General features: G+C 44.6%; 1 protein-coding gene across 1 annotated transcript in view; it reads right to left on the reverse strand.

The window, feature by feature from the left end:
- Window positions 1-5,484: 5,484 nt before the first annotated feature.
- SAE1 (SUMO1 activating enzyme subunit 1) overlaps window positions 5,485-27,612 on the reverse strand; it is a 74,004-nt gene continuing 51,876 nt past the window's right edge. The window contains exons 9-11 of the mRNA XM_019625240.1: window positions 20,096-20,240; window positions 10,031-10,100; window positions 5,485-6,525 (exon numbers count right to left, since the gene is read on the reverse strand). Of these exons, the coding sequence (XP_019480785.1) occupies window positions 6,433-6,525; window positions 10,031-10,100; window positions 20,096-20,240 (308 nt within the window). The 3' untranslated portion in view covers window positions 5,485-6,432. The remainder of the gene's footprint in view (window positions 6,526-10,030; window positions 10,101-20,095; window positions 20,241-27,612) is intronic.

Genomic DNA, 27,612 nt, shown 5'->3' on the forward strand with positions numbered 1-27,612 from the left:
AAAAAAAAAAAAAAGAAGGGGGCTCCTACCGTCACCTTCCTGAAAACAGGGCAATTGGCCAAATGCTTTCCTGTGACCCCTCCCAAATAAGACTGGCAGACACACCTTCAGATCCCACCTCTGCCCCTTCCTGCTGTCCTCACTGGGAAAGAGGAAGTTCAGGGGAAGTGGCCCTTCTATAATAAAGGCCAGGGCCAGGTTAAGGGAGCCACTGCTTTGGAGAGGCAAAACCTTGTCAAGCTGAGGTTGAACATCCCTACGCCAGCAACAGCCATCCTAGGGTGTCTCCCTCACAAGTGGATGTGCACAAGTGTCCAAGTGTTGGCAATGCACAAAACCAACCATCTAAGTATCCAATAGCAGTCGAAAGGGTAAATTGAGTGCTTGTCATACAACAGAAAAGACAGCAGTTAACTCAAATGAGCCAGAACCCTATCCATGTGAATAAACAAATAACAGGAAGTAAAACAAAGCAAGTGGCAAAATGACTGGATACCTGGGTGTTTATTTAATTATTCTATGTTTCTTCATGCTAAGTACTTGTGCACAGGCCCAAGGGCAGGAGGTGGCGTGATCACACGCAGCTCTCTGGCAGCAAACCTCTGCATGGTCCTCACTGCGGTCCAGGCACCTCCCTCTTTCCAGTAATAGTTCATGGAATTATCGATATGGCTGGATTAGGTCTATCGATTTATTATTGTAAGGTAGAAACTGCCTCTGCTTGGGTCCCCCGAGCCTCTCCACACCCCCATCATTCTATACTATAGTTGTCATATGGATTACTTCTACACCCATGACAAACCCCACAAGACAACATCAGAACTTTGGCTTTAGTCATGTATTTCAAAGAAATGAAGAGGAAGTCTCTGAAAAGGATTTCCCCGTCTATTTACCATTTCCAGTGCTCTTCAATGCATCATGAAGTCCCCAGATTCTCATGGGACAATTTCCCATAAGCCTGAGGAACTTGTATTAGCATTTCTCATTGGGTATTTTCTGCTGGAGATAAATTCTTAGTTTACTTTTATGTGAAAATACCTACTTGCACTGGTTATAAAATTCTGGGATTGACTGTTTTCTTTCTGCATTTTAAAGTTGTTGTGTCACTGTCTCTTGGCCTCCATCATTTCTGATGAGAAATCTATTATAGGATCTTTGAATCATAGTTCCTGTTTGTAATGTGTTTTTGTCAGGCTTTCAAGTTTTTCTTCGTTTTTTATTGTCATACTGACTATGGTATGTCCAGGCCCAGTTTTCTTTGTATTTATCCAGTTTGGGACTCACTGAGCTTTTCAAATCTGTAAACTTACATCTTTCACCAAATTTCAAAGTTTTGGGCCATTATTTACATTTTTTCTTCCTCATTCTCTCTCCTTCCCTTTCTGGGACTCGTTAGACATCTACATAGCTCCTGATGGTGTCCCACAAGCTCTTGTTATTTAAAATAATTTTTCCATTTTAGACTGGATAATTTCTACTAATCCACTGCCAGTTCCCACAACCTCTTCTCTATCATCTTCATGCTATTACATTAGGTCTACCAGGGAGTTTTGAAAATTGCAGATACTGTATTTTTACATCTAGAATGTCCTTTTGGCTGTTTGTCTGTTTCTCTGCTGAGACTTCCTATTTTTCATCATCACACGTATATTTTCCTTTACCTCAATGAGGTAAAATCCTTGTCTGCCAATTCCAACACTTGGGTTCTCGATCTTGTCTTTTCCCTTGAGAACAGTCACATTTCCATTTCCTTGATTCCATATATATTAGGTAATTTGGGATTGTACCCTGGGTATTATGAAGGTTATGTTGTTGACATTCTGGATTCTGTTATATCTTTCAAAGAATGTGACTGTTTTGGTTTTAGGGGATATTTGTTAAACTGCCCCAGTGGGTGACAGCTCAAACCCAGTTCAATTCCATCCTGCTGAGTCTGCCTGCCCTACACATTCATAGTCAGGTGGTCAGCAAGAGTCATGGGCTGAATTTATACACGTAACTCGGGGTTTCCCTTCGCTGGTGTTCTTTCCCAGGAGCTCTGGTTACTCTGGCTCTGTCCTCTGGTTCTTCAGGCCGGTAAGACAGCTGGTTTCCTACCTGAGTTTAGCGGCCTGGCGCACTGCTAACATGGCGGTTAGCATGGCGGGGGAAAAAACACATACAAGCACCAGAAAACTCACTCTGTGCTGGGCTCTTCTTGCAGCTTTCAACTCCCCTCCAAATCCACGTGCCTTTGTTCACTCTCTAGGGCCTTCTAGTTGTTTTTTGGTAGTGTTTGTTTTGTTTTGTTATTTTGTCTAGAATTTAGTTATTTGCAGGGGGTTTTGTCTATTAGAAACTTAACCCCACCACACAAGAAACAGAACTTCTGTATCTTTTGCACAGAACCAAACCTATCATTTTTTAGGACTGAAAATGGGAAATCCCACCCCACCATCCCGGTTAGATGGAAAGAAGCGGAGACTCAGCGAGAGTCAAGGCTAGAGGCCCCATTTTGTCAGCCAATTCCAAAGGGCTCCTAGAAAAACAAAGGAGGGATCAGTTGTTCAGAGGGAAAGGCGCACCTAACGTGGTCTATGGGACCTACTCCCTTAACATCAAGGTGCCAAGTGGTACTGCAGCCTGGCAGAGCGGAGGTTCAGAGGACCTGGCAAGGAGGCCCTCATCTAAACCACTGCCACTTGCAAACTGTGCAGCCTCTCGCAGGCTAATTCAAAACTTGAACCGGCACGCCTCGCCTGCTTCCAAGTGCTCTCACCCCACAGTGGTTGCTGTTGGAAAGGACAGATACACTTTTCATTGTTTATAAATTTGTCCTTCCTTAAAAAATGCAACTGCATATCTTTGTAAACCTTTCAGTTCTGTACTACACACATGCACTTTCTATCCAAACAACAAAGGAAACGCCCGATGTTACCACCCTACAGCCTTGTGGAAAGAATCACCATCTCAAATGTACTTACTCTGTAACCTGAGCATTTGGCTTTGGGAGTCTTTCCCAAGTATGTACAAAGGAAACAGGCTCAATATCACTCAACAACAGACTGATTAAATGGTTTATGGCTCATCTGTGGTTTCGGAATTTGATGAGCGATGCACTGGCAATCTCTAAGACATAGTGAGAAAAAGCAAGTTGCAGAAAAAATTATTTACGAATATGCACAATAGCAGCTAACATTGAGCAGTTTCTACTCAAAGAACATACTAAATTCATTTTTCACCTATCAGAGGAATATACTACTTGTTGCTCCATTTTAGATGGGGCAACTGAAGTACAGAAGGGTCACTTGTCCATATAGCTAAGGGGTGGAGTATGGGTTTGAACCTGACAGCCTGGAAGCGTTCACTCTCAGTGGCTGCGAGGGGTGACCTCTGGGGTAGATACGAGAGTGGATACACATAACATACACAAAAAGCATCTCACATTTCTCTCTGAAATCCTGAGTTTAGCTGTGAAGTCAGCTGCTCCTATGTGGCCATCAAGCTGACAGGCGGTAAGACGTAGTGGAGAGGAATCTTCTTACTCTTATGCTGGTGGGGTTTACAAGCTTAAAAACAAAACCCACCTGCCCTTCTGGACACAGCTGAAGTGCCCCCTCAGCACCTGGGCCTGACTGGTGGTCCTCGGCAGTGACTCCTAGGTCTAAGGACCTGGTGAGGGCAAAGCCCAAGTCTCCTTGTCCTTACTGAGGTCATCAGAGGCGGTGCCACTAAATGAATGTTTACATGTACTGCATAGAAGCCTTTCCCGTCAGCCCACGTCTCATCTCTTACCTCTTGGGTGAAGCCGTTTCCTCGCCTGCAATATGGTCACAACAGTATGAACCCCCATGGGGCTGCTTGAGGATTCAAACAATTTAGCAGAAGTACAAGCATTTTGAAAAGTACCAGGCAGGTCGCGTGAACATGAACATATTAGCTGCTATTATTATCGTTAAACTCTTTTGACTGGACAACTACAACCTAAGTTTCCATTTCCCCACGTGTAAAGGGGTAAATAGGACATACCTCAATAAACACATTTATATTTATGAAATGCAGGAAACTGACAAAAAGGGTCTGCACTGCAAAGGGAAATCATGGATGTCGGCTATGATGGAACCAAGCTTATTATTGTGTTGTAACTTTTTTTACCTGTGCTTGTATTACCTTTTTTTCTTCTTTTTGAGTAGCACCTGTTCCACTAGAATGTTCTGAAGGCTTCAACACATTAAGCACTTAACGGAGTTTGGCTATTGCACAAACCAAAGACAACAGGAGTGCCCCATGGAGTGGAAAAAGCTGGCGGCCCCAAAGCCAGCCCGTTTCCTTTCATTAGGTAACTCCAGCAACCCAAAAGTATTTGTCACCTTCAGAGTTGATTCTCCTTCCCACGTGGGCTACACATTTCCTGGAGGTACTAGAAACTACAGGACAATCACTGTGCACCTCCTGGAGACTTAGAGAAATCCATTTTTATGATAATTTTGACATGTAATATGGGAGAATATGAAATTTGAAGAAATGAGAATAAAGACATTTCTTGCCCGGGGCTGGCAGCTTTAAGTACCACTCCCTGATTCCCGAGGGGTCTTCTCAGGATGACTCAATCTCTGCCATGTGAGGCTCAGGGTGGAAAAGTTTGAAAAGCCTCAGAGAAGATTCTCCAATGACAATTTTGTTTTTATCCATTCAGACACGCCTGCTCCCCCTTGTGACCAAGGCCCCACATTGCAAAATAAAGGGTATAATTAGCTCCAAATTTCAAAGGCAGCATGAGATTCATGCATCAATAAAAGCGCCGACCTTGGTGCCTCTGACATGACACTAATGGGATCTAGAATGAGGCCCGTCCAGAAACGCAGCCCTAGCCTCACCTAAGGCAGAGGCAGAGTCAGGAATTAAGTTCTGCCTCCTAGACCAGTTCCTTTTCACGGAGTGCAGCAGGATTGAAATACGAAAGGAGCTGATTTATTCTTTCAAACTGGCCAGGCCCAAACCTCACACAATTTTAATTTTACATCAAGGAGGAACCAACTTGGACTGCCGAGTCAAGACAAACTTGGTGTTCCAATGGCAGCTCTGACCCGGACCAGCTGGGAGACTGGGGCATATTACTAAATTTTTTTTTTTTAAGTGTCACTTAAATTTAAAATGAGGTCTTCGCCCACTTTTGCTCTGCGCGATGCCTGGAGCAGAAAGCAGTGGCAGCGTTGTGCTTTGCTCCTTTTCCGTTATTGCTGTGATTCTTGTCACTGAGAACTGCCATTATTTAACTGAATTATTCAACAACTGGAGCCAGAAACTTCTTTGCATTCTAGAATTTGAGCAATCTAACTAACGTTTGCTGCATTATCCAGAACCGGCAGGAATGGTTGCTGGAGGGGAGGAATCTTGGAGTCAAGTTAAAGCGTCCAGTGATATTTCTTCAGATTTAAAAAGGCAATTGATAGGATCACTCCCGGTCAGAGGAAGTTTCAAATGTGGAAGAAAAGCAAACAAATCTCAAAGCAAGTAACTTTATTTCTGTCATTCCTTTTTCAAGAACCACGGAAATCTAGAAAATGTAAAAAAAAAAACACAAACAGCTGCCATTCAGGGGGAAAATGAAGGACTGACACAGCCCTTCAATGCACCAGCCTCCAGAGGGGTCCTCGAGGTGGGGTCTGTTAACAGGACAGGCTCCTCCCTCCCAGCTCCGCCTAACAGATAAGAACCCCTGTGGGTGGGACTCTGGCCTTTGCCTTTTAAAACAAGTTTCCTACTAATATTCGACTTGCGAGGTCTCCCCCTAAGGACAAGAGGATTTTGTAACATTTCCTCTCTTCCACAATCCAGGCTGGAACTCACTAATCCTCAACTAAAACTCAAGAACAGCACACCAGAGGCCACCTGTTGTTTTTCAGGATCTCAAACTTTGGAGGAAATACGTTCCGCCTGCCATGTTTTTCCTCTCTCAGGTCACCTGTCTGACTTGGAACTGTGGTTCCATTGGGCCTGGGACTTATTCCCACCTGAGGTCATGCTCCTCGCTGTGTGACATCAGGTAGGGAATAAGTCCAGGAACATGGTGAGAGGCTCCTAAGCAACCAGGCATGCTGGTTCCTGGCAGGCATCCCCGGCGGTACCCCAGAGGCCTGGTGACGCCGTGATGGCACCAGGACAGAGGGGCATCAGAGGGCGCTTTCAGGTGACCGCCACTTGGGAGCTGGCAAACAGCCGTGAAGAGAGCTGGAAGGGAGCCAGCCGGCCCCTACTCCCCTTAGCGCTCAGCAGCTGCTGGGGCTCGCAGGGAGCGCATCCGCACAACCTTGCTGCTCACAGGAAATGTTTTGTACTGGTCCAATGACTTCACTCTCCTCTTGCCTGGAGATGCCTTCGTGGGGGAAGGGGACAGGGGATGTATGTGGGCATGCCGAGAGTCAGCATCTCCAGGGCTGCCACGTTGTGGGTTCACTTGGGGCCAAGGCATTCCACAATCCCATTCCCCTTCATGCCATCAAAAAAGAAGAAGTTGTTGTGAGGAGGGTCCCTTTGAGACAGGGCCTGGAGAGAAAAAGAAGAGGGTTCAGCTCAAATGCTTTGAAAGGAATAAAACAGAGAAAAAAAGAAGGAAAAATCCCCCAAACCAGGTCTTCTATAAACAGCGTGGGCAGTGGTTTCCCAATAGAGGTCGATTTTGCTCCCTAGGGGCTATCCTGCTATGTCTAGAGACACCTTTGATTGTCATGTCTTCTCTGCTCTGGCCCTTGCTAGCTGTGTGCCCGTGGACAGATCACTTAGCCTCTCTGTACCTTACTTTCCCCCTGAAAAACAAAATAACAAATCTATTATCCTAGGCATTAATTAAAAGAGATGATGTACCTCAAATACCTTAAACAGTGCCTAGCATGACGCAGCACTGCTTGGCAAGTGGCAGTACAATTATTTGACTCTTGAGCTGAGAAAGGCAGTGACTCATTCCAACACGTCTTAGGCTGCAGCCTCTGTCACCTGATGGGACACACGGCTCCTCCGTGAGGAGACTATGCTGCCTGCCTTCCACAGAACAGGCCAGGGCTGGGACCCAGAGGGCTGGGGAGATGCAATTCAGCCATGGAAACGGAGATTGTCTTGTGGGGTTCACACAAGGACACAGCACTTTTAAAGACTGACTTTCACAGGTGTCAGTGACTTTTCTAAGAGGTTCTGAATCCAAACAGGGTTGCCATGTAAGAGGACAGCATCACCTAAGCAAGCTGCTAAGTGGCGTTCAGAGGTTCCCGGGAGCACCATGTTGTCATTCATAAGGCAGGACTTCCTTTACAAGGTTAGAAATGTGCTCTAAACATCCTAAACTTCTTCTCAATTTGGTGCCAATTCCCATGCCTTTCCTCATCTGTAAAATGGGGACAATTACACCTACTTTAAGTGGTTATTTAGCCATTCGTCCAAGGAAATGTACTGAGCATCTAATCTGTCATGTGGTACTACAATAGATACTAAGGGTTCTGAGGCCCCGCTGCGTGGCGCTTGGATCTGACACAGGTTTGCTCCTCTGGCTCACATATGACATGGCAAATAAATAGCACCTGCTGGTCAGAGCTTCTGGTGAGAATGAAGTGCGATCAAGCTTGTAATGTGCCTGGCACAGGGTAAATTCTCAGTCAGTGGGAGCTGCTGCTGTTCACAGGGCCGGGGTCCCTTACCAGTATCTGAGGATCCCAACCACTCAGTCTGGTGGGAAGGCCCAAGAGTCCATAGCTGGAAGTCCTAGACCCTGGTCCCAAGTACAAGAGATGACACAGTGTGACTTAACATGGAGCCTGGCATGGCTGCTGCTGTCTCTATCACCTTTAGTACTGTAGGTGGGGAGACCTACTGTGGACAGTGGGGAGAGAAGCAAGACATGACGGGGATGTGGACAGAACACAGGGTGTCTGGAATGATATAAGGAAGGAAGGAAACAAAGATGATTCCAGGGGAACAGACTTTTACATTTGTCCTCCATTGCCTTGTGTTTACTTTTTATGAGTGGTCAGATGGTCTCTCAGGAGAGAAGGGGGAGGTCTGTGACCCTGAAATTGCAGGACCCTACTGCCAGCTGACTGAAGGATGGAACCGTGTTAAGTAGGGGGGAGTCATGGGGATAAGACAGCAGGGCATGGGGTGAACACGGGGCAAAAGGTAAAGTGCTTCCCAAGCCAGATGGGGGGTAGGAGGAGATTCCAGACACACCCAGCAACCAAGAATGCAGAGTGCTCTGGCTATCCGGGACAAACAGAAACAAGATGCTGGGCAACAGCTGTCCCCAGCAGGCAGTGAGGAGGGGGCTGCACTGGAGGTTAGGACTGGGATGCCGAAAAGGCGTTGCAAACAATGGGGTCACGGCCACCTGCCTTGACCCCCAATCTCCACCCCACATGAAAAACCCAGGCGGCAGCTTCTCAATGGGATGTACAGAAGTGAGTCTGCGGGTGCCAGGACAGCGGCCTTGGGCCCATGCAGAGCCACTGGGCAGGGGGACCACAGGGACAGCGCCTGAAGCACGATGACCAAGTGGTGAAGAGCACAGGCTCAGACACCGGGCCGCCTGGGCTCAAATCCTGGCTCCACCACCTCCTCTTTCATACATCAGGGAGCGCTCCAGTTCCGACCTCACAGGGCTGTTGTGAGGATAAAAGAAGCATCCGTGGAAGGAACAGTCTTTGTGTGGTACATAGTGGGCTTTCCATAAATGACATTATTGTTGTAGTCATTACAGGCTACAAAAATGTATCCATTCCCATCCCCTCTTCAGATTTTTCCATCACTGCACTTTCCTGTGGAATCTGCCAACAGGCAGCCACAGAATCCTTCTCAGCACAGCTCTCGGGCAGCCATGACCACTTTCTCAGATTGGGCATATAAACTGCCATTTTGCCTCACTCTGGGCTAAGCAGAAACAGGCCTGGCCCTCGCACGCTCCTCTTCTTCCCTCTCCATATCTCCTCGGTGCTCACCCTACTGCCCGTGACATAGAAGGCTAGATTTGGGGAAAAGAAGAATTTGGTCCAGAGAAAAGGATCAGAAAAGAAGAGGGAAAAACAAGAGCCTTAAGATGGCAGGACTGTCAAATTAAGTCAAACGTCTCCAGAATAAATTTGCAGATCCCAAGACGAAGTAGTGAGAGCTGGGTCTCCAAATCCTCCTCCTAAGGTAAACCTGACATGCAAATGAACTTGGGAAATCATTTAACCAGGCATGACTCTATCCCATGAAAGAAAAGGACAAACCATCATTGTAAGATCACTAAAGCAGCCAAGAACCTGTAAAAGGCAAATTTAGCATCTTTGGGAAAATACTAAAGTCCCCAAAGAAAGTAAAATATATTTGGGGGTATGCAATAATTTTAGCAACCCAAATGTTCTTCTAGAAGAAATTCAAAAGGACGTGCTAGTTACTAGTTACACAACCCCAGGTTAGATACCTCCCTTCTGAGAGGGCCAATGATGCCTACCTAATGTGGTCACAGGCCAGCCTGTACAGAGCCCTGTGGGGCTCCTGGTACAGCACACGTGCCCCGCTGGTATTGCTTTTCCTCCTCCTCCTCTATAAGTACCTGTGGGGTGTGCATGAACAAGTCGGAGCTTTGACGCCACGGTAATGGATAGAAAGAAACTCAGAGGTTAAGAACACAGGTTTTGGAGTCCCTTCTCAGGGCCTCAGTAGTGTTCTCCCCTTAATTGGGGATCATGGTAGTAACCATTTCACAGAGCCACGAGAAGCAGAATACCTGGCAAATAGGATAAGCATCAAATAACTAATCAGTACAGTTAGTGGAAGGCAAACAGAGACTTAAGTACACTGTGTCTAGCTCTGGGCTGAGCACAGAGCACGCCCTCAGAGGTCCTTTGCTGAATGTCCACCTGGGTGGGCTGGAGAGAATGGAATGGGGTGGGAAAGGGAAGGACATAAAACAAGGATGAGTCAGTCAGAGAAACCAAGCAGCTAAGATAGTCCTGGGTTCTCTCTCAGCACATCTGCAAGGCGGACAGTGGATCAACGTCTTCTGTACCATAGAGACTGTTACCTTCACAATTTCCTGGGCTAAGATCCCTCCAACCACTGCACACACTGGCGCCATCTCAGAGAAGCAGTACCTAAAAGAGAAGACAAGTGAAATGAAGCACCGAAGAACAGGAAGGCTAATGGGACATCTGGAAAAGGTCAGTAGTGGGCTGTCTGAATGAAAACATCTACCAGGAGGATCAATGCAGACAACAATGCTAACGCTGGCATCTAGGCGTGAAAATTCAATCTAATCCAGGGGTTAGTAGGTGGTTGGGAAAGACCTTTGAACTTTGGCAGGCAGGAATTGTTTCACAACACTTTTTTTTTCTTTTCTTTTTTAAAGTTAAAAGAAAAACTATATCTATGCTTCCTAAAAATAAGGTCCTACAAATATCAGATGTTTCAGTGCCCCGGTCACATTCTCGCAATTCTCTCCTTACCCATAATGGGCGGTGGGTTCTATATGCTATTCCCAGACAAGTGTCAGGGAGAAGGCCTGTGTTAACATGCAGGAGGCATGGGAAGTTTGTGACCTGAAATTAAAGCAAAAAGTCTCCGCTACCCACATAGATACCAGCCCTTCTGGGCCAGGATGGGGCATCCAGAGGACAAATTTTAGCTGATACTGTCACCTGCCCCTTCAAATCATCCATCCTGGGGAGCTAACCATTAACTTTCACCACCTCCCCAGGGGAAATCTGCTCGGCCAGTCCCTACCCCTGAACTCAAAAGGTGTTTCTTAAATGAGAAAATTGGAACACAGACAAGTTAAAGGGAAAGCTTCTCCAAGGAACCCTACCATCAGGAGGCCACCTCCAATTTTCCCAGTTTATGCTCATCCTTCTAGATGTTTTTATTTATTTATTTATTCCCCCCCCACACACACACACACAAAGATTTTATTGGGGAATTGGGAGAGGGGACCAGCCAAATTGTTGTTCTTCAATCTTCGTTATGGAGGACACCAGTCGCTATCTGGCTGCCCGGCGGCAGCTCGTCGCCTCTAAGCTCAAGGTGCTGTGTTCAATCTTAGGTGCAGGTGGGTGTGGCCACCATCCCAATGGGGAGTCGAACCAGCAGCCTTGTTGTTAAGAGCACGCACTCTATCCACTCAGCCATCCAGGCGGGCAGCTCAGCTCAAGGTGCCGAGTTCAGTCTTAGTTGCTGGTGGGCATAGCCCACCATTGAACAGGCAATCTTGTTGTTACACCAGCTGAGCCATCCTGCCACCTGCTGGCAGCTCAGTGACAGCTCAGCTCGGGCGCAGTGTCACTGGCCCATGTGGGAATCAAACCGGTGGCCCTGTTGCTCAGAGCTCGCGCTCTTAAGCCAACTCTAAACCAACTGAGCCACTTGGTCAGCCCCCTCCTAGACATTTTTAAAAGTGCAAATATCTAAACATATAATTTTAAGCCCAATACCAAGTATTATTCATCCCACACTGTAATCTACTGATGGGTATTTAGGCTGTTCGATATTACAATCACACATCTTGGCATAGATGGCCAAATAATTTCTTATGGCAAATCCCTAAATACAGAATTGCTGGATCCTGATGCATTTTGCCAAAAGGCCCTCCAGAAAAGCTGTATCCATCACAACTCCCACCAACTGTGTACAAAAGTGCCCTTTCCTCACACCCAGGCCAGGACCAGCACTCCATCTGTTCAGCCACAGAGGTAACATTTCCTCCTGATTATTAAGGTCTATTATAGAACTGTAAAACATATCAAGAACTTCACCAAAAAAACCCCTAATCACCCATATAACTCCACTTAGTCAAAGACAACCAAATGTGGGAACACTTTCCTTTTTTAAAAATACACCCATTCTCTTGTGATCATATGATGCAATTTAATATTCTGCCTTTTTCTCTTAAAAGTATATTATCTCAACTAAATGCTAGCAACTCAAACCAGTAACATATAGAAAGGATTACATACCACCACTAAGTGGGATTTATGCCAGCAATGCATGGTTGGTTTAACACCTGAAAAATCAACCAATGGGGGTGGGGGTGACCGGTTAGCTCAGTTGGTTAGAACATTGTGCTGACAACACCAAGGTTGCCAGTTCGATCCCCGCATGGGCCACTGTGAGCTGCACCCTCTTTAAAAGAATCAACTACGCCATTGTAGCATGAAAGCAATGTGTAACTAGTGACCATGGCTGTTTTCAATAAAATTAAAAAAAAAAAAAAGAAAACCCAATGGATTAAAAAAAAAAATCAATGTAGTATGCCATATTAATGGAAAGGACAATAAACACATGATCGTCTCAGGGCCGGCCGAGCGGCTCAGTTGGTTAAGAGCTCGCTCAAGAGTTTGAGCTCTGAGCAACAGCGGTTCGAGTCCAGCCCGAGCTGAGCAGCCGCTGAGCTGCCAACAGGTAGCAGGATGGCTCAGCTAAAACAAACAAAAAAAAAACAAAGCAAAACACATGATCGTCTCAACAGACACAGAAAAAGCATGTGACAAAATCCAGTACCTTTTAATGATAAAAACACTAAATGCACTGGGAGTAGAGGGAAGCTTCTTCAACCTAATAAAGGATAACTACAAAAAAATTCACAGCTAATATACTTAATGGTGAAAGACTGAAAGTTTTCCTCCTAAGATCAGGATCGAGACAAGGGTGTCTGCTCTCACCATTTCTATTCGACATTGTACTGAAGGTTCTAGCCAGGGAAATTAAGGAAGGAAAAAGAAAAAGACATCCAGATTGGACAGACAGAAGTAATACATATTCAGAGATGACATGATATGGTATATAGAAAATACTAAGAAATCCACAAAAAAATAATTTGAACTATTAAATATTTCAGCAAAGCTATAAGATACAAGATTAATATACAAAAGTCAATTGCACTTCTATACATTAATAATGAACATTCTAAAATGAAATTAAGAATTCCATTTACAATAGCATCCAAAGGAATAAAATATTCAGAAATAAATTTAACAGATGTGTAAAACTTCTACTCTGAAGACTATAATACATTGTTGAAAGAAATAAAAGACCTAAATAAATGGAAAGGTATCTCATGTTCATGGATCAGAAGACTTAACATCGTTAAGACAGCAATGCTCTCTAAATTAATCTATATATTTGACAAACTCACTATCAAAATCGTAGCTTCCTTTTTTGTAGAAATGGAAAAATCCATGCTAACATTCCTATGGGAATGTAAGAGACATAGAATAGCCAAAACAATCTTGAAAAAGAACAAAGCTGGAGACCTCAAGTGTCCCAATTTTAGAATTTACTACTACAAAGTACAGTAACGAAGACAGTGTGATATGGGTATAAGGACAGTCACATAGATCAATGAAATAAAGCTGAGAGTCTGGAAATAAAGAAATACATACATGGGCAATTAATTTTTGAGGGTGCCAAGACCATTAAATGGGGATGAAAAAGCCTTTTTAACAATTGCTACGGGGACAATTGTGTCTCCACATGCACAAGAATGAAGGTGGGCCCCTACCTTGCACCATGTACAAGTTAACTCAAAAATGGATCACAGACCTAAATAAAAGCTAAAACTATAAAACTCTTAGAAGTTAGAAGAAAACAAAGGAACAAATATTTATGACCTTGGGTTAGGCAATGGTTTCTTAGATGTGATACCAAAAGCATATGTGAAAAAATAAAATAGATCAACTGTATTTCATAAAAATTATTGGGTTGTTGGAAAAGTCATGACGTATTTATTGTCTGTTTTTCAAAGGTCATTTATATAAAGAACAAAGATCAATCAATAATATATTGCCCGTTATGTTTGATAACCTTTTGCCATCTTTCAGTGAGCTTCATAATTCCTTATTCATAGAAGGACCTGTCTTTACTTGTGAAAAACTGAACAAGGTGCTGATTTACAGCCTCATTTGAATTGAACGTTATACCACGCAAGGAGTTTTGAAGAAAGCGAAACAAGTGGAAGTCTGACGACGCAAGAACAGGTGAGTATGGTGGGTGTGGGAACACATCCCATCCAAGCTCCAATAATTTTTGATGGGTGATCAAACTTGTGTGTGGTCTTGCGTTGTCGTGATGGAACACAACTCCTTTACAATTAACAAGCTCTGGACATTTCTGGATGATGGATTCATTCAAACTGTTCAATTGCCGACAGTACATATTTGAGTTGACTGTTTGGTACCTCGGTAGGAGTTAGAAAAACACGACACCTTTAAAATCCCACCACACTGAGAGCATAATCTTCCTCTAATGAATGTCTGCTTTTGATGTCGTTTGAGGCGAATCATTACGTCGGGACCAAGATCATTTGCACACCACATTGTTGTAAATAATCCACTTCTCATCACCAGTTATCAGTCACTTCAAAAAAGGATTGTTTTCCTCATGTTTAATGAGCGTATCGAAGATGTTTATATGCGCCATCAAATGAGCTTCTTTTGAGTTCATGCGGAACCCAAATATAGAGCTTGCTTCTGTATCCCAGCTTCTTCAGGTGGTTGTGAACGCTTGAATGATGGATGTTCCATGTTTCTGCTATCTCTTGTGTCGTGAAACGTGGGTTTGACTCAATCAATGCCTTTATTTTGTTGTCATCAACCTCGGTGGGCCTCCCTGACCGAGGAGCGTCATTGAGATCAAAATCACCAGCATGGAATTTCGTGAACTGTCATTGGCACTGACGTTCTTGTAGAGCAGCGGTTCTCAACCTTCCTAATGCCGCGACCCCTTAATACAGTTCCTCATGTTGTGGTGACCCCCAACCATAAAATTATTTTTTTTGCTACTCTATAACTGTAATTTTTCTACTGTTATGAATCATAATGTAAATATCTTTTTGTTTTCCGATGGTCTTAGGTGACTCCTGTGAAAGGGTCGTTTGACCCCCCAAAGGGGTCGCGACCCACAGGTTGAGAACCGCTGTTGTAGAGTATTGTCACCGTAGGCTTTATGCAGCTTTTCACAAGCTTCACGCGCAGTCTTCCCTTTATGGAAGTAAAACAGTAAAATATGGCAAAAATGCAGTTTGTTCTTCCATCTTCAATTTGTAAAATCTCCTAAACTCAACCAAATCGCTCAACATTTTTTTAGAATGAAGCTAGAACTGTCAGCTGTCAAATGACATAGCAATAACATAGATGCGAATGACTCTAGTACTTCCAAAAATGAACTAGTGCGATCTGTGGCAAACATGCGTCATTACTTTTCTGATAACCCAATAAAAACTACTTTAAAGGATACCATCAAGGAAGTAAAAAGACAACACACAAAACAGGAGAAAATTTCTGCTAACCATATACTGATAAAGGACTTGTATCCGGAGTACATAGAGGACTCTTGCAAGACCCTCCACCAGCAAAAAGATTACAACTCACTTTATTGCGATACTCATGTTATTACACGTATCGCAATAAAGCGAGTGTCTGAAACCTTGAACCCTCAATATCTCCGTGGTATGCCTGTATATTACATTATTGGAAAAGGCAGAAGTATAGGGATAGAGAACAGATCAGTGGTTGCTGGTGGGGAAGGGGCTGATTACAAGGCACCAGAGGGGATATTTTGGGGTGATAAAACTTTTCTGTATCTTGATTGTGGTGGTGGTTACACAACTCTATGCCTTTGTAAAAATTCATGAAACTTTAAATAAAATTTTAAAAAATGCACAGAATTCATAGAACTGTATAACAAAAATAAATATTTCACTGTATATAAATTTTTTTAAAATGCACCATGAGGAAATAAGAATGAATTTTACTGTACGTAAGTCTAAACAGTAAAAATCAAACAAGACAAAATAAGGATCACCTCAAGAAGCAATCAGACAAATCCAGAATATGGATAGTCTACAATATAATTGGCCTGAACTCTTAAAAAAAAAAAGTGGTAAACTGTTCTAGATCAAGAGTTGGAAAACTTTCTCTGTAAAGAAGCAGAGAGTACATTTTTTTGGCTTTATAGGCCATATGGTCGGTTTAAACTCTTTAAGACTGCTGTTGTAAAAACTACAAAAGCTGTAACAGATAATACATAAATGAGTAGGTGTGGAATGAAACTTTATTTACAAAAACAGGTGGCAAGTCACAGTATGCCAACTCCTAGATTAAAAGACACAGAACCAAATGCAACAGATGAACGTTGATGCATTTTTAAAGCATCAAATGTCAGCATCATGCCCCTACCCCCAAAACTGAAAGTAAAATATTAACAACTGAATCTAGCTGAGTGGTATGTAGATGTTCACTACTATACTAGCCTTTCCACTGTTCAGCATGCTTGACATTTTCCATAATTAACATTATTTTAATCTATGAATAATATTGCATTGTCCTATATCATTAACTCTTTAACACCTTTCTAATTTCCCTTTCTTTAAGGAGCAGAATTACTATGACAAATAGGGACATTTTAATGACTCTTAATACATATTTCCAAAGGGCTTGCTCAAAAGGTTGCAGTTTTTTCCATCACCCTTGCTAACAATAAATATTATGAGTATTTTTTTAATCTACAAAGGATTTTGTTGATTTACATATGCTATGATAGAAAATATATAAGATGTAATACCAAATGGTCAGTGGTATTCTGTACTATCTAATTTTTCCATAACATGTATATTATTTCTGTAATTTAAAAACCAGTAAGTTCACAAAAGGACAAATAGTGTATGATTCCACTTAGATCCACGAGATACCGTATTTCTCCATGTATAAGATGCACCCTTTTCCGAAAAATTTGGGGTCTAAAAACTGGGTGAGTCTTATACAGTGGTTGTAGATGGTTGTCAAGTCATTTATGAAGTGTGACATTTCAAATGCCATAGATGGAACTGAGGACGGGGCAATATATGAAGACAGTGATTCATCATCAGACACAGATGAGGACAAGCTAATGGTTGGGAGTTTTGACAGTGATGAGGAGTTGTATGAATTTTATGATGAATAAAACTTGAGTTCAATTACTTTACATAATACATTTTCCCCCCAAATTTTGGGCCCCAAAATTAAGGTGCGTCTTATACATGGGGAAATAGAGTACCTAGAATAATCCAAGTCACAGAGACAGAAAGAAGTTAGCAGGGGCCTGGGGAAGGCAGAATGGGAAGTCAGTGTTTAGTGGGTGCAGATTTTCAGTTTGAGATGATGAAAAAGTTCAGGAAATAAATAATAGTGATGGTTGCCCAACAATGTGAATTTACTTAATGCCACTGAACTGTACATTTGAGAATGGTTAAAATGGCATGTTTTATGTTGTGTATATTTAACTATAATGAAAAAAATTTTAAACAGTAAAAATTACATTAAATATACCAATTATGAATGTTCATTATAAATGTATATAATAGTGAAAAACTATCAACAACTTAAATGCCCATTAATAAGGTAATGGTTAAATATAAATAACCACATATCAGACAATGAAACATGAAGTACAAGTGAGGATATGGAGCTGTACGTATTTTTGACACAAATAGGTCTGATATGCTGAAAAAAGAAGGCTATTATATGGACAGTATGACATCATTTTGATATTAAGAAAGAGAAAAAAAAAAATTGGGCCGGCCAGATGGTGCAGTTAGTTAAGAGCGCAAGCTCTGAGCAACAGAGTCTCTGGTTCGATTCCCACATGGGCCAGTGAGCTGTACCCGAGCTGAGATGCCAATGGGCAGCTGGATGGCTCAGCTGGTGAGAGACTAACAACAAGGTTTTTGGTTCAACTCCCGCATGGGATGGTGGGCTGTGCACTGTCCCCCCCCACCCCCACCCCGTGCAACCAGATTGAAAACAGCGGCTGGACTTGGAGCTGAGCTTGTGCCCTCCACAACTAAGACTGAAGGACAGCGACTTGACTTGGAGATGATGGGTCCTGGAAAAACATAATGTTCCCCCCCTTCCCCAATTTCCCAATAAAATTTTTAAAAAAGAGAGAGAAAAACATGAGTAAACATACACAGAGAAGCCTGGGAGGCTAAACCCCGAAATGTCAGCCATGGCTACTTCTCAATGGTGGGACTACAGGCGATCTTTTTCCCTTTTCTTTCCTTCTACACTTTCTAGCAGTACGCATCTGTTACTTTCATAATCATAAAAGCAATAAAGCTTTCTGAAAAGAATAAATAAGGTAGCATAAAGGACAGTGCAGGCAGAGCACACACAGATGAGGGAAGCGGAGACTTGTGCACAGCCTTCCCTTCTCAAGAGCACTTGCTGCTCCGAGCTGGCAGTGGGCAATTTGTGAGGGGAGCTCAGCTGCCAGACACCCCTATCCCATCTCAGGCCTTATCTCCACCTATCCACAGACAGGCTTCAAGAGGCCACCAAACCCCTCTTACTTAAAGGACAATGGAGCGGGAGCACCTGAGCACACAAGGACCTGGACATGGGAAAGCAGTTTCTGTAGAGCGGGTGGGCAGGGAAGGGAAACACTTTAGAGAGAAAACCAGCCAGCAGCTAGTTAGGCTGTTAGCAGTTAGGAGGTGGCTTTCTCCTTCTGGGAAGCGGGGCCTCAGCCACTGGCTGGTGATGCAGAGCCAGGCCGCTCATCTCTCTAAATGCCCAGATTAGTCACTCAGCTGCGTACTCACGGGCTGGCACCCAGCACCGGGTATGTGGCCCGGCCTGCCTGGCTGGGTCTGCTGAAAACAGAGTCCTGCGCGAGCGAGAGCAGGTACCGCTTGCTTCTCACACACTCTCCTTCCTCCACCAAGACACGCAAGACCGGCTGTTAGCCTGAGAGTGCCATCAGCCCCTGACCTCCCGGTGCCAAAATACAAAAGCACCTTGTAGACTGCAGTCTCTTTATGGCTCAGGGCTTGGCAGGTGGTTGAAGGCCTTGTGTTGGTCTGAAATCTGGTGGGGTTTGCTAGCATCTAGACGAGGTATCCAGACTCAAGTGAAGAAACAACGAGGGAAGGAAGGGACTCTGATTCACTTTATTGCTAAGAAGAAAACCAAGGTGACATGCTACTACCAGAGATTGGCACTGTGGTGAGACCTGGGTGAGGTCTTGGTTAGCTACTTACTAAAACTTTGGGCAAGTGATAGTACCTTTCTGAGCCTCAGTTTCTTCATTTAAATAATGGGAAAATAATCATACCTCGAGGGAATATTGTGACAATTAAATGTGACGGTGTGGCTAAAGCACAGAAAACCTTCAACACACAGTGCTACTGTTATTAACGATATAAACCTTGGACTAGGCATTTAACTTCCCTGAGCTTTAACTGTTCCTCACCCATAAAATGGGCTGCTGTGAAGAGAGCCCATGTACATAATAGCAGCTCAATAAATTACAGCCCTCAACTGCTACAAGCTAGAGGCACAGCAAAACAATTTAGACAGTCCCCCAAAGACACTGCAAGAAAACGAGAGTGAGCAGATGATCCCAGAACTGCCTGAAGGGGTTCCTGACCGAGTCACCATTTGGACTTCCCCAATCAAATCCTAAACCTGATTGTGTAAACGAGCAGACCGGTCACCTAAGGTGAAAGCATCCACGTGCCCAGGGGAGAGGATGCCGGGAACATGACTGCCTTTGCTGCTGAGGGCGTACATTGGCGAGCTGTCGATGGAGGGCATTGGGGCAGCGTCTGCCAAGCAGCAAATCACATTCTTCTGACCCAGATACTCCCTTTCTAGCAATTTACCCTGCAGTTATACGTGCACACACACAAAACGACACACACACAAGGTCACACACAACAGCATTCTGTGGTAACGAAAGCCTGGCCACAACGAGCTCTCCTGCTCCCGTGCTGGAACACAGGCAGGAAAGTGGGTCCTGAGCTGGAAACATCCCCGGAAGAAAGTGTCAAGTGAAAAGAAGGTACACAATAGGGCATATACATTTTACACTGCCTTGACTTGAATGAACCATGTGAATATAAAATACCTGTTAAACAAACACAACCTGCGCCTCTGTTTTTCACACACTGTTGCTATACCAACGGGGAGGCCGAGGTCTCTGGGAGTTGACAGAATGTGGCAAAGAAGGCAGCTCTCCTCAGAGCTTTTGGTCTTAACAAAGCATCTCTCCAACTTAAGGCAAATACTGAGAGCAGACGTTTATCCATCCAGGCGAAACTGTAATAAATGCCGAGACCAACCTGACAAAGTCTTCAGGAAGCAGGTCGGGATTAACACCCAGGGACTCCAGCACATCGTTTCGAATCTGGAGCAACAGCTCAGAATCTTCCCCAAAGGTATCAGAACTAGGGTCTCTTCCTTTATCCGTGCGGAACTTCAGGAGCACTGGGAAAGGAAAAAGAAGGGAGGTTGAAAAACAAGTCTTTCCATAATAAATGCTTATAGCTGTTAATTTTTTTCATTTTCTAGGAAGTATGCATTAATTAAACTGTGGGCCAAGTGAAAGGTAATACACTTTTCATTTATTCAACAAATATAGTCAGAAAGGCAATCAAATAATTACAAAAATGATTGTGACGAGTGATTGCCATGGTAATTCAACGGAGGATTGGACATATGCAGTCGTGTCAGGTAAGGCTTCCCGTTTGGGGAGAAGGTTCTAGTAGAGGAAAAGGACTGATTATGACCCAGAAGAGAGAGGTCAGGAGCAGGAGGCATGCATTCTAGGCATCAGTTGAAAGGGCTGCTTCAGCCAGAAAGGCCAGCCAAATGCTCAGACTCATCAGACAAGCAAGTCATTATAAACAAAACCTCCCTTAGTACAACAATTATGTCAACCTCCAGAAATGGGTGCTTAATTTTGGTTGTGAACCAGAAAAAGGCTGAGATGATGGGAGCAAATCAGAGCCACTGTGTAATAGTGAGAGCCTAACAAGGCTTACATTTTTAGGGCAAACAGAAAGACATAGGCAGGAGCATAAGACTGATGAAAACACAAACACCTTCTATGGCCACTACACCCTGTCCACAATGTTCGCTGTGTGCTGGGCAAGTGGCATTTCTGTTCCCCATATGCTCCCCAAGGCAGGGGTACAGCCAGTCTCCAGAGCACACGAGCAGTATGTTTCAGAGCAGAGGTAGAGACTCGTGGATCTCTGGGTGCTCCAGGATCTGGGTGCTCTTACGTGGAGAGGGCTTGACAGTTTACAAAGTGCTTCCATTTAAGTCTCATCTGTTATGTGCTAACTGAAGAAGTGAACTGATTCAGAAAATTATATTCTCTATCAGTACAAGGGGTTCTTCCTTAAAAGTTAATTTAAGGTGGGTTGAAAACTCAGGCAATTGCTGTGAGACTCTTTAAAAATACAAGTATTTGGAACACACCCCAGACTAAGGAATGAAACCTCCTTTCTACTTGTTTTCTTTTTTTAAAAAAGATTTTATTGGGGAATTGAGGGAGGGGAACAGCGCTGGGAAATCGGTGGAAGGGGAACAGACAAGTTGCTGTCCTTTTTGCTTTTCAGTCTAGTTGTGGAGGACATTGCTTCACTGGCCCAAGCTGGCACCATCATTGAACTCTTCCTGGGCGAGGCACATCAGTTGCTGGACGGCCTCTCACAGTGGCGGCTGGCCGCTCATGCTGACTGCTGGCTACACACAGTAGCTTATGGCAACCCACTGCAGCAGGGGCTGCAGCCTACGCCGCCGGTGGCGACTCACGGCAGCCCAGCTCCAGGTTGAGCTGTTATTCAGCATCTTAGCTGTAGAGGGCAGTGTCACTGGCCCGCATATGTGGGATCCGAACCGGGACCCTCTGGCGTCCCAAGCCAGCTCTTAACCAATGCGCCACTCGGCCGGCCCTCTACTTGTTTTCTTAAGACTCACAAATAGTTTTGGTGATGAGCAACCTGGGTTGAGAACCACTCTCCAAGAAATAGTACAAATTCATTCATTCAACCAGCAGGACCAAGCATTTACTGTGTGCCTGGCAGATCAAGACGTTAAAGGCACGAGGGCTAGTGAGGTGAGTGAGTCTTGGTCTCTGCACATATGAAAGCGATGGGGAGGGATGGCCGAGTGGCACACTGGTTTAGAGCTGGCTTGGGACGCCAGCTCTGAGCAGTAGGGTCCCGGTTCAGATCCCACATAAGGGCCAGTGACACTGCCCTCTACAGCTAAGATGCTGAAAAAGCTCAACCTGGAGCTGGGCTGCCGTGAGTCGCCGGCGACAGTGTAGGCTGCAGCAGGCTGCCATAAGCTACCATGTGTGGCCAGCAGCCAGCGTGAGCGGCCAGCAGCTGGTGTGAGCTGCCAAGAGCCGCTGTGAGCAGCCGTCCAGAGGCCAGTGGCCGATCTGCCTCACCCGGGAAGAGCGCAATGATAATACCAACATGGGCCACTGAAGCACATCCTCCACAACTAGACTGAAGAACAAAACGACAGCAACTTGTTTGTTCCCCTTCCCCAGATTCCCCAATAAAATCTTTAAAAAAAAGAAAGCGATGGGGAGAGGACGGGGAAGCTAGAAGCCACAACAGATGGCTCCACTAAAGCCTAAAAGAAGTTCATAAATGGGTTAGAAAGTGTTCCAAGAAGCTCCCAAACTGCGGAGGCCCACAGGTAAAAGATCCAACCTGCTTCTGGGCTATGCTTTTCTCAGTGCCAGTGTCAGAGAAAAGCTCCATGTCAGTATTTATCTGGCAACATGCTCAGGATAGGGCTCTGCACATCAGATGGTTAGAAACGGACAGGGCGTGCTGCAGAACACTGGTTTTGACTACTGTTTGCTGTCTGGAAACGTGACTCTCCTCTCTTTTTCAAGAACACAGCTCCTAGAACCTTCAATTCTACCTGACCACTTGGTAGCCAACTCGAGGCCAATGACCATTGGGATGCTGGCTAAACTGATCAGTCTTCACCTAATCTTAACTTCTAACTCTGCAGATGTATTGCTGGAATTCCAATTTGGAGTAAATAAACACAATCAAGTAAGCATTTGGGGGTAGGTAGAAAAAGGACTGAAGAGGAAATTCATCCGTTTAGACCAAGCCTCTTTTCCAACAATGTCCTATGAAGTCAAAGGAATCTAGAAATCTGCTAGTCCAGCCAAAGCAGAGGATACTCTGAGCAAACTGTATCAAATGTCAGCCCTATTCTTGTCAATCACTGGAGAGGGACACAGAATGAGTATCAGTGTTGCCTGGGCAGATGACGCAGGCAGTGCCAAGTGCAGACTGCTCGTACTGCACAATCCAAGGCCCACTGGCAACCATGTGGAAACTGAGTGAGGCTGTTTGATTTCCCGTCGTCAGGGTGGTGGACAGCAGCAGGGGCCCCATACGGGTGCTTCCTGTGTGATCCTCTAATTTCTATGTCACTGGGACAGAAGCACTGACTGTCGTAAGGGATGAAGAAGAGAGGATCACTTTTTCAGCCTTCATTGCAAAGTTTTTCATCTTTTGGTGAGAAAATATAAGCTCTTAAAAAAAAAAAGCTCAAACCATCATAATAGCAAAACCAACTGCCTACTATGTGCCAGGCATCACTGTAAACACACTGCATATGTGAACACATCCACAATAACCTGGTGAGGTAGGTGGGTCCTGTTACTCTCCCTACTTGGTAGATGAAGAAACTGAAGTTCAGAGAGATTAAGTGGCTTGTTCAATGTAACTGCCAATAAACACTGGAGCAGAAATGCCAACTCTGGCATTCAGTCTCTGTGCTTCTTAACCTTAATCAAACCCAGGAGAAACGGCAGGGCCATCAGGAATGCGGCTTCAAGGATTCCAAGCAGCCTGGCTCTTTGCCCCCCACCTCATGAGGATTCCCATTCAACCATATTTTTGTGCATTTTCCAGATAGGCCCTGCCCTCTCTCAAATGGTCCATAAATTGTAAGTTACTACTTCGGTGGGCGAGAAGTGGAGGCGGAGGACACATGAAACCTTGACCATCCATCTTCAGAGGGTAAGACCAGTTTCATCTCAGAAAGAAATAAGATGGCACTAAGAGGAGTAAAGGCGGCCAGCAGCTGGGCCCGCTCTTTCTCTGGGTCCCTTGCTTGTTCCTGGTGCAGGCGGCCTGGACGAGGGCCGGCAGGCTGGCACCGTCCAGATACCTCACTGACCACATCTGAAGTCCTCTCAGGGCCTCTGGGAAGGAGGCCAGTCAGTCCGGCCACTCATTTGCAGCAAAGCAAACAGAAGCTATATTTTTCACTCTTTTTCGAATGTCAGCACTCCAGTTAGCAGAGGTGGAGGGGGCGGGAAGAAGCCCATGTTCTAGACAGGCAGCAGCCTCAGAACTGACCCCAGCCCCTGACAAGTTCTTGCTTATTAAATTCGCCTCTTTGTTCTGCTCTCCGCCCCTCCCAAATAGCTAGACACACATACATCACTGTTGACTCTGCATTTCTGAAGAGCACCTCCCCACCAGTTTCCAGATTATAAAACTGTTCCATTAAGATCAAATACTGTCAGGGATGGACAGCTGCTCTGCCAAAAGATGACTCATCGAATGGTATCAAAACACTGCACAAAATTAGAGCCCCAAACTTGATTGACTTCATCTGAACCTTTTAATTAACTCAGGTTGCTGAAGTCTAGGGAAATGACATTCATCGCTACAGATGACAGGCTAGCGTCTCTGCTGAAGTTCAGAGTTTGCCAATGTAATGGAAAAGGCAAACTTTGAAAAGGAGAAACCAAGCAACTTTTCATGCATTAGAAGAAAAATTGTGTACATGTAAATATACTACCATATTTGCAAAAAGAAATTAACATTCAAATTCAAATTTAATCTGAATCAGAATATCAGATTAGTGTTATGAAGGAATTTGGAAAGCAATATTATTAATCACTGTATTTCCTTCTATAAATTTCTTATTGCATTTAAATAATGAGATTATATTTAGCATAATCACTAAGGTTACCGAAAAAAAAAACACTCAACAGTATTTTTATAGAAAAAATGAAGTCAATGTTGCAAATTAGCCCCAACCCAATTGCTATTCCCCACATAGCTCAATTAAGGGGAAAAAAAGCCAAATCTATATAAAAACCTCATTTGCCTGACTGACGCCCAAAGCTTTCTGTTCCAGACACCCTTGCTCCAATCTCCCTGGTGTTCCCCAACCTACTGGGTACCCCTTGTCCCCAAGCCAGCTCATTTAGTGGAGACTTATGATCTCTGGAAATGGCCTGGAAATTGGATCCACTCCTGAGTTGCATAAACTTCCAAGAAAACAAGAAGTACAGTTATCCTCTTAGTTAATAACCTATCTTCTAAGGCAAAACACTAGGTCTGCCATTTATTCAATTGTTCACTCAATAAATATGTTAACGAGCACCGACTTTGTACCAGGCACTGAGCTGGGCAGGGGAGAGCAAAATGTATACTCTGCCCCTCGGAGCATTTAGTGAGGGTGGCAAACTACGACTACATTCCCCATAACAAAAGGTGGGAACCAGAAAAGGAGCTGAGAACATTGTAAGGGTGGAATGCGGTGGTCTCATCGAGTAGCCAGGCTCCCCACCATCGGGTGGAACCGCCATCCTCTCGTCCTCTGCATGCGTGCGCACAGGCTGCCCTGTAGGGCCCACTGCACCTTCTCTCCACGGAGCTCTTCCAGGGCCTGGGGAGCAGCAGTGAGGAACACAGCTCTAGAGCCAGACTGCATGTTCTGGATCCCTTACTTTTCCACTTACTGTGACCTTGGGCATGTGACAATGTCCCGGAGCTTCCTCTAGAAAATGGGAATTGTAAAAGCACTTACATTATGGGGTTTAAGGATTAAGTGAATAGACGTAAAGCACCTCGGACAGCGCCAAGTGTAGCACGAGAACAGGGTAATGATATTCCAGAATGTCACTCCTCTTCCCCAATCTCCAGAAACCCGGCTGGCATGCCCCCTAGAGCTGACATACTTCCTCAGTTAACTGTGTTACCACTACTAGTTCAGCTGTGAGCTCTGGACACTGCAGTGACTGGGCTCTGAACGAGACTCCACACCCCACTCACTCCTGCCCTTCACGGCTCTCGATCTCAGTGTGTGATTTCAGTCATCTGTGTAAATTCACTTGTTCAGGGACTGACTTGTCTCCTCCGCTAGATGTCTGTGCTCCATGGGGCAGAAACCGTATCTGTTTTGTTCACCACTATCTACTTAGTGCCTAGCACGGGCTTGCCTCCTCGTGGGCACTGAGAAAGCATCTGTTGCACGGGAAGCCTCAATGTTTGGGGAAGGAAGGCAAACAGTCACACATGAGGGAAGAGGGCTTATGACAAAGTGACAAAAGGTCCTCACAGACCCAAATCAGGCCTGATCTTTCACTAACCAAACTGAACACAGTTTTTAAGATATCAAGGATGGATCTGCTTCTTATCAAGTATTTGCAAACATGCTAGACATGGAATGTCCAGCAAGAAACAAAAAAAGACACACAGTGTGCCACGTCTGCCCACAAGAGGGAAACAAGATAGCAGTCTGGCTTTTAAGGCCATATCTGAGCTCTAAATGTGCACAACAGCCAGCCCACGGGCATGAAGCTCCAAGACGGACAGAGCTGGACTGGGAAAGGCAGGCACACTTCAGGGAAACCACCATGAGCGTGGCTCTCGCAGCCTCTTACCTTTTAGGGCATCTGGTCATCTGCTCAGCTCAGCTCAACAATACTCCCCCCCCTCCATTAGTTTTTCTCTTTAACCCAGAAAATTAAAAGTATGTGTGGGCACGCATTCATTCTTTCACTTTTTCATCCACAAACATTTCCTGAGCACATGCCCTTTACCCCTACACCCTGTGCTGAGCTGTGCTAGGGACCCAGAGAGCCCCAGGCCCTGCCCTCAAATGTGGAGCTCAAATCCACAGAGGGGACACTAAGCCCCCGTCTGTCCCCACAACCACTCAGCACTTTGATCTCTTTCTCCAGAGAACTTCATCTTAAGAGTGGCCTTCCCTGAAGGCTTACTCTGAAATGCCCCTTCTGAGAGCCAAGTCCTGGCCACTTTTCCACCTCTTCAATACAATCTAGTCTATGACCTCATCACCTATCGGATCAAAACAGACAAAAAAAGCTCTCTCTTGTTATTTACATCGCACTCTCTTCTGAAAAAGAATTTAAGGCAGCCGGATGAAGTTGTTGATGGGGGAAAGGAGTACTACTATTTCTCAGAAATGACCTGAAAACAAGATGCCATTTTTTGCCTATCAAATTAAAGACCAAGATTACTCAACCTGAGCAAGCAGGCTGAGGGACCAGCTCTGTACCTAGAGCTGGTGGGAGTGTGAATGCTCAGTAAAGCACGTGAAAATGTGGTATTGAGGATCTTCACAAAAGGTCATGCCCCTTGGCCAGTGACTACCCTGGTCACCACCCTGTTATTTATACCACAGATAATCTGGAAATAATCTCACATTCAATAATAGGATGGTTACACATGCTATATTGACAGAATGAATAGTCTTCAGCTATTAAAATTACGTTCATAACGTTTTTTATGACATTTAGTTTTTTAAATACCCTATATTCAGAATGAGCGCTCCACGTAAAAATAAAATAGAATGGGGTTGGTACAATTGTTACCATCCTCATTTTAGAGGTGGGAAACCGAGGCTTCGGAGAAGCTCAGGGTCACAATGGACTATGTTATACTGCCTCCTTAGGAACAGAGACAAGATAGAAAACATGATCATTGGGAAAAAAAAAAAATCACTTCAAATGGATTTGGCTCCCCACCCAGAGAGCCCAATAGTT

Source organism: Hipposideros armiger, unplaced genomic scaffold (genome assembly GCF_001890085.2).
Source record: "Hipposideros armiger isolate ML-2016 unplaced genomic scaffold, ASM189008v1 scaffold_619, whole genome shotgun sequence".
In the NCBI taxonomy this organism is placed as follows: domain Eukaryota; kingdom Metazoa; phylum Chordata; class Mammalia; order Chiroptera; family Hipposideridae; genus Hipposideros; species Hipposideros armiger.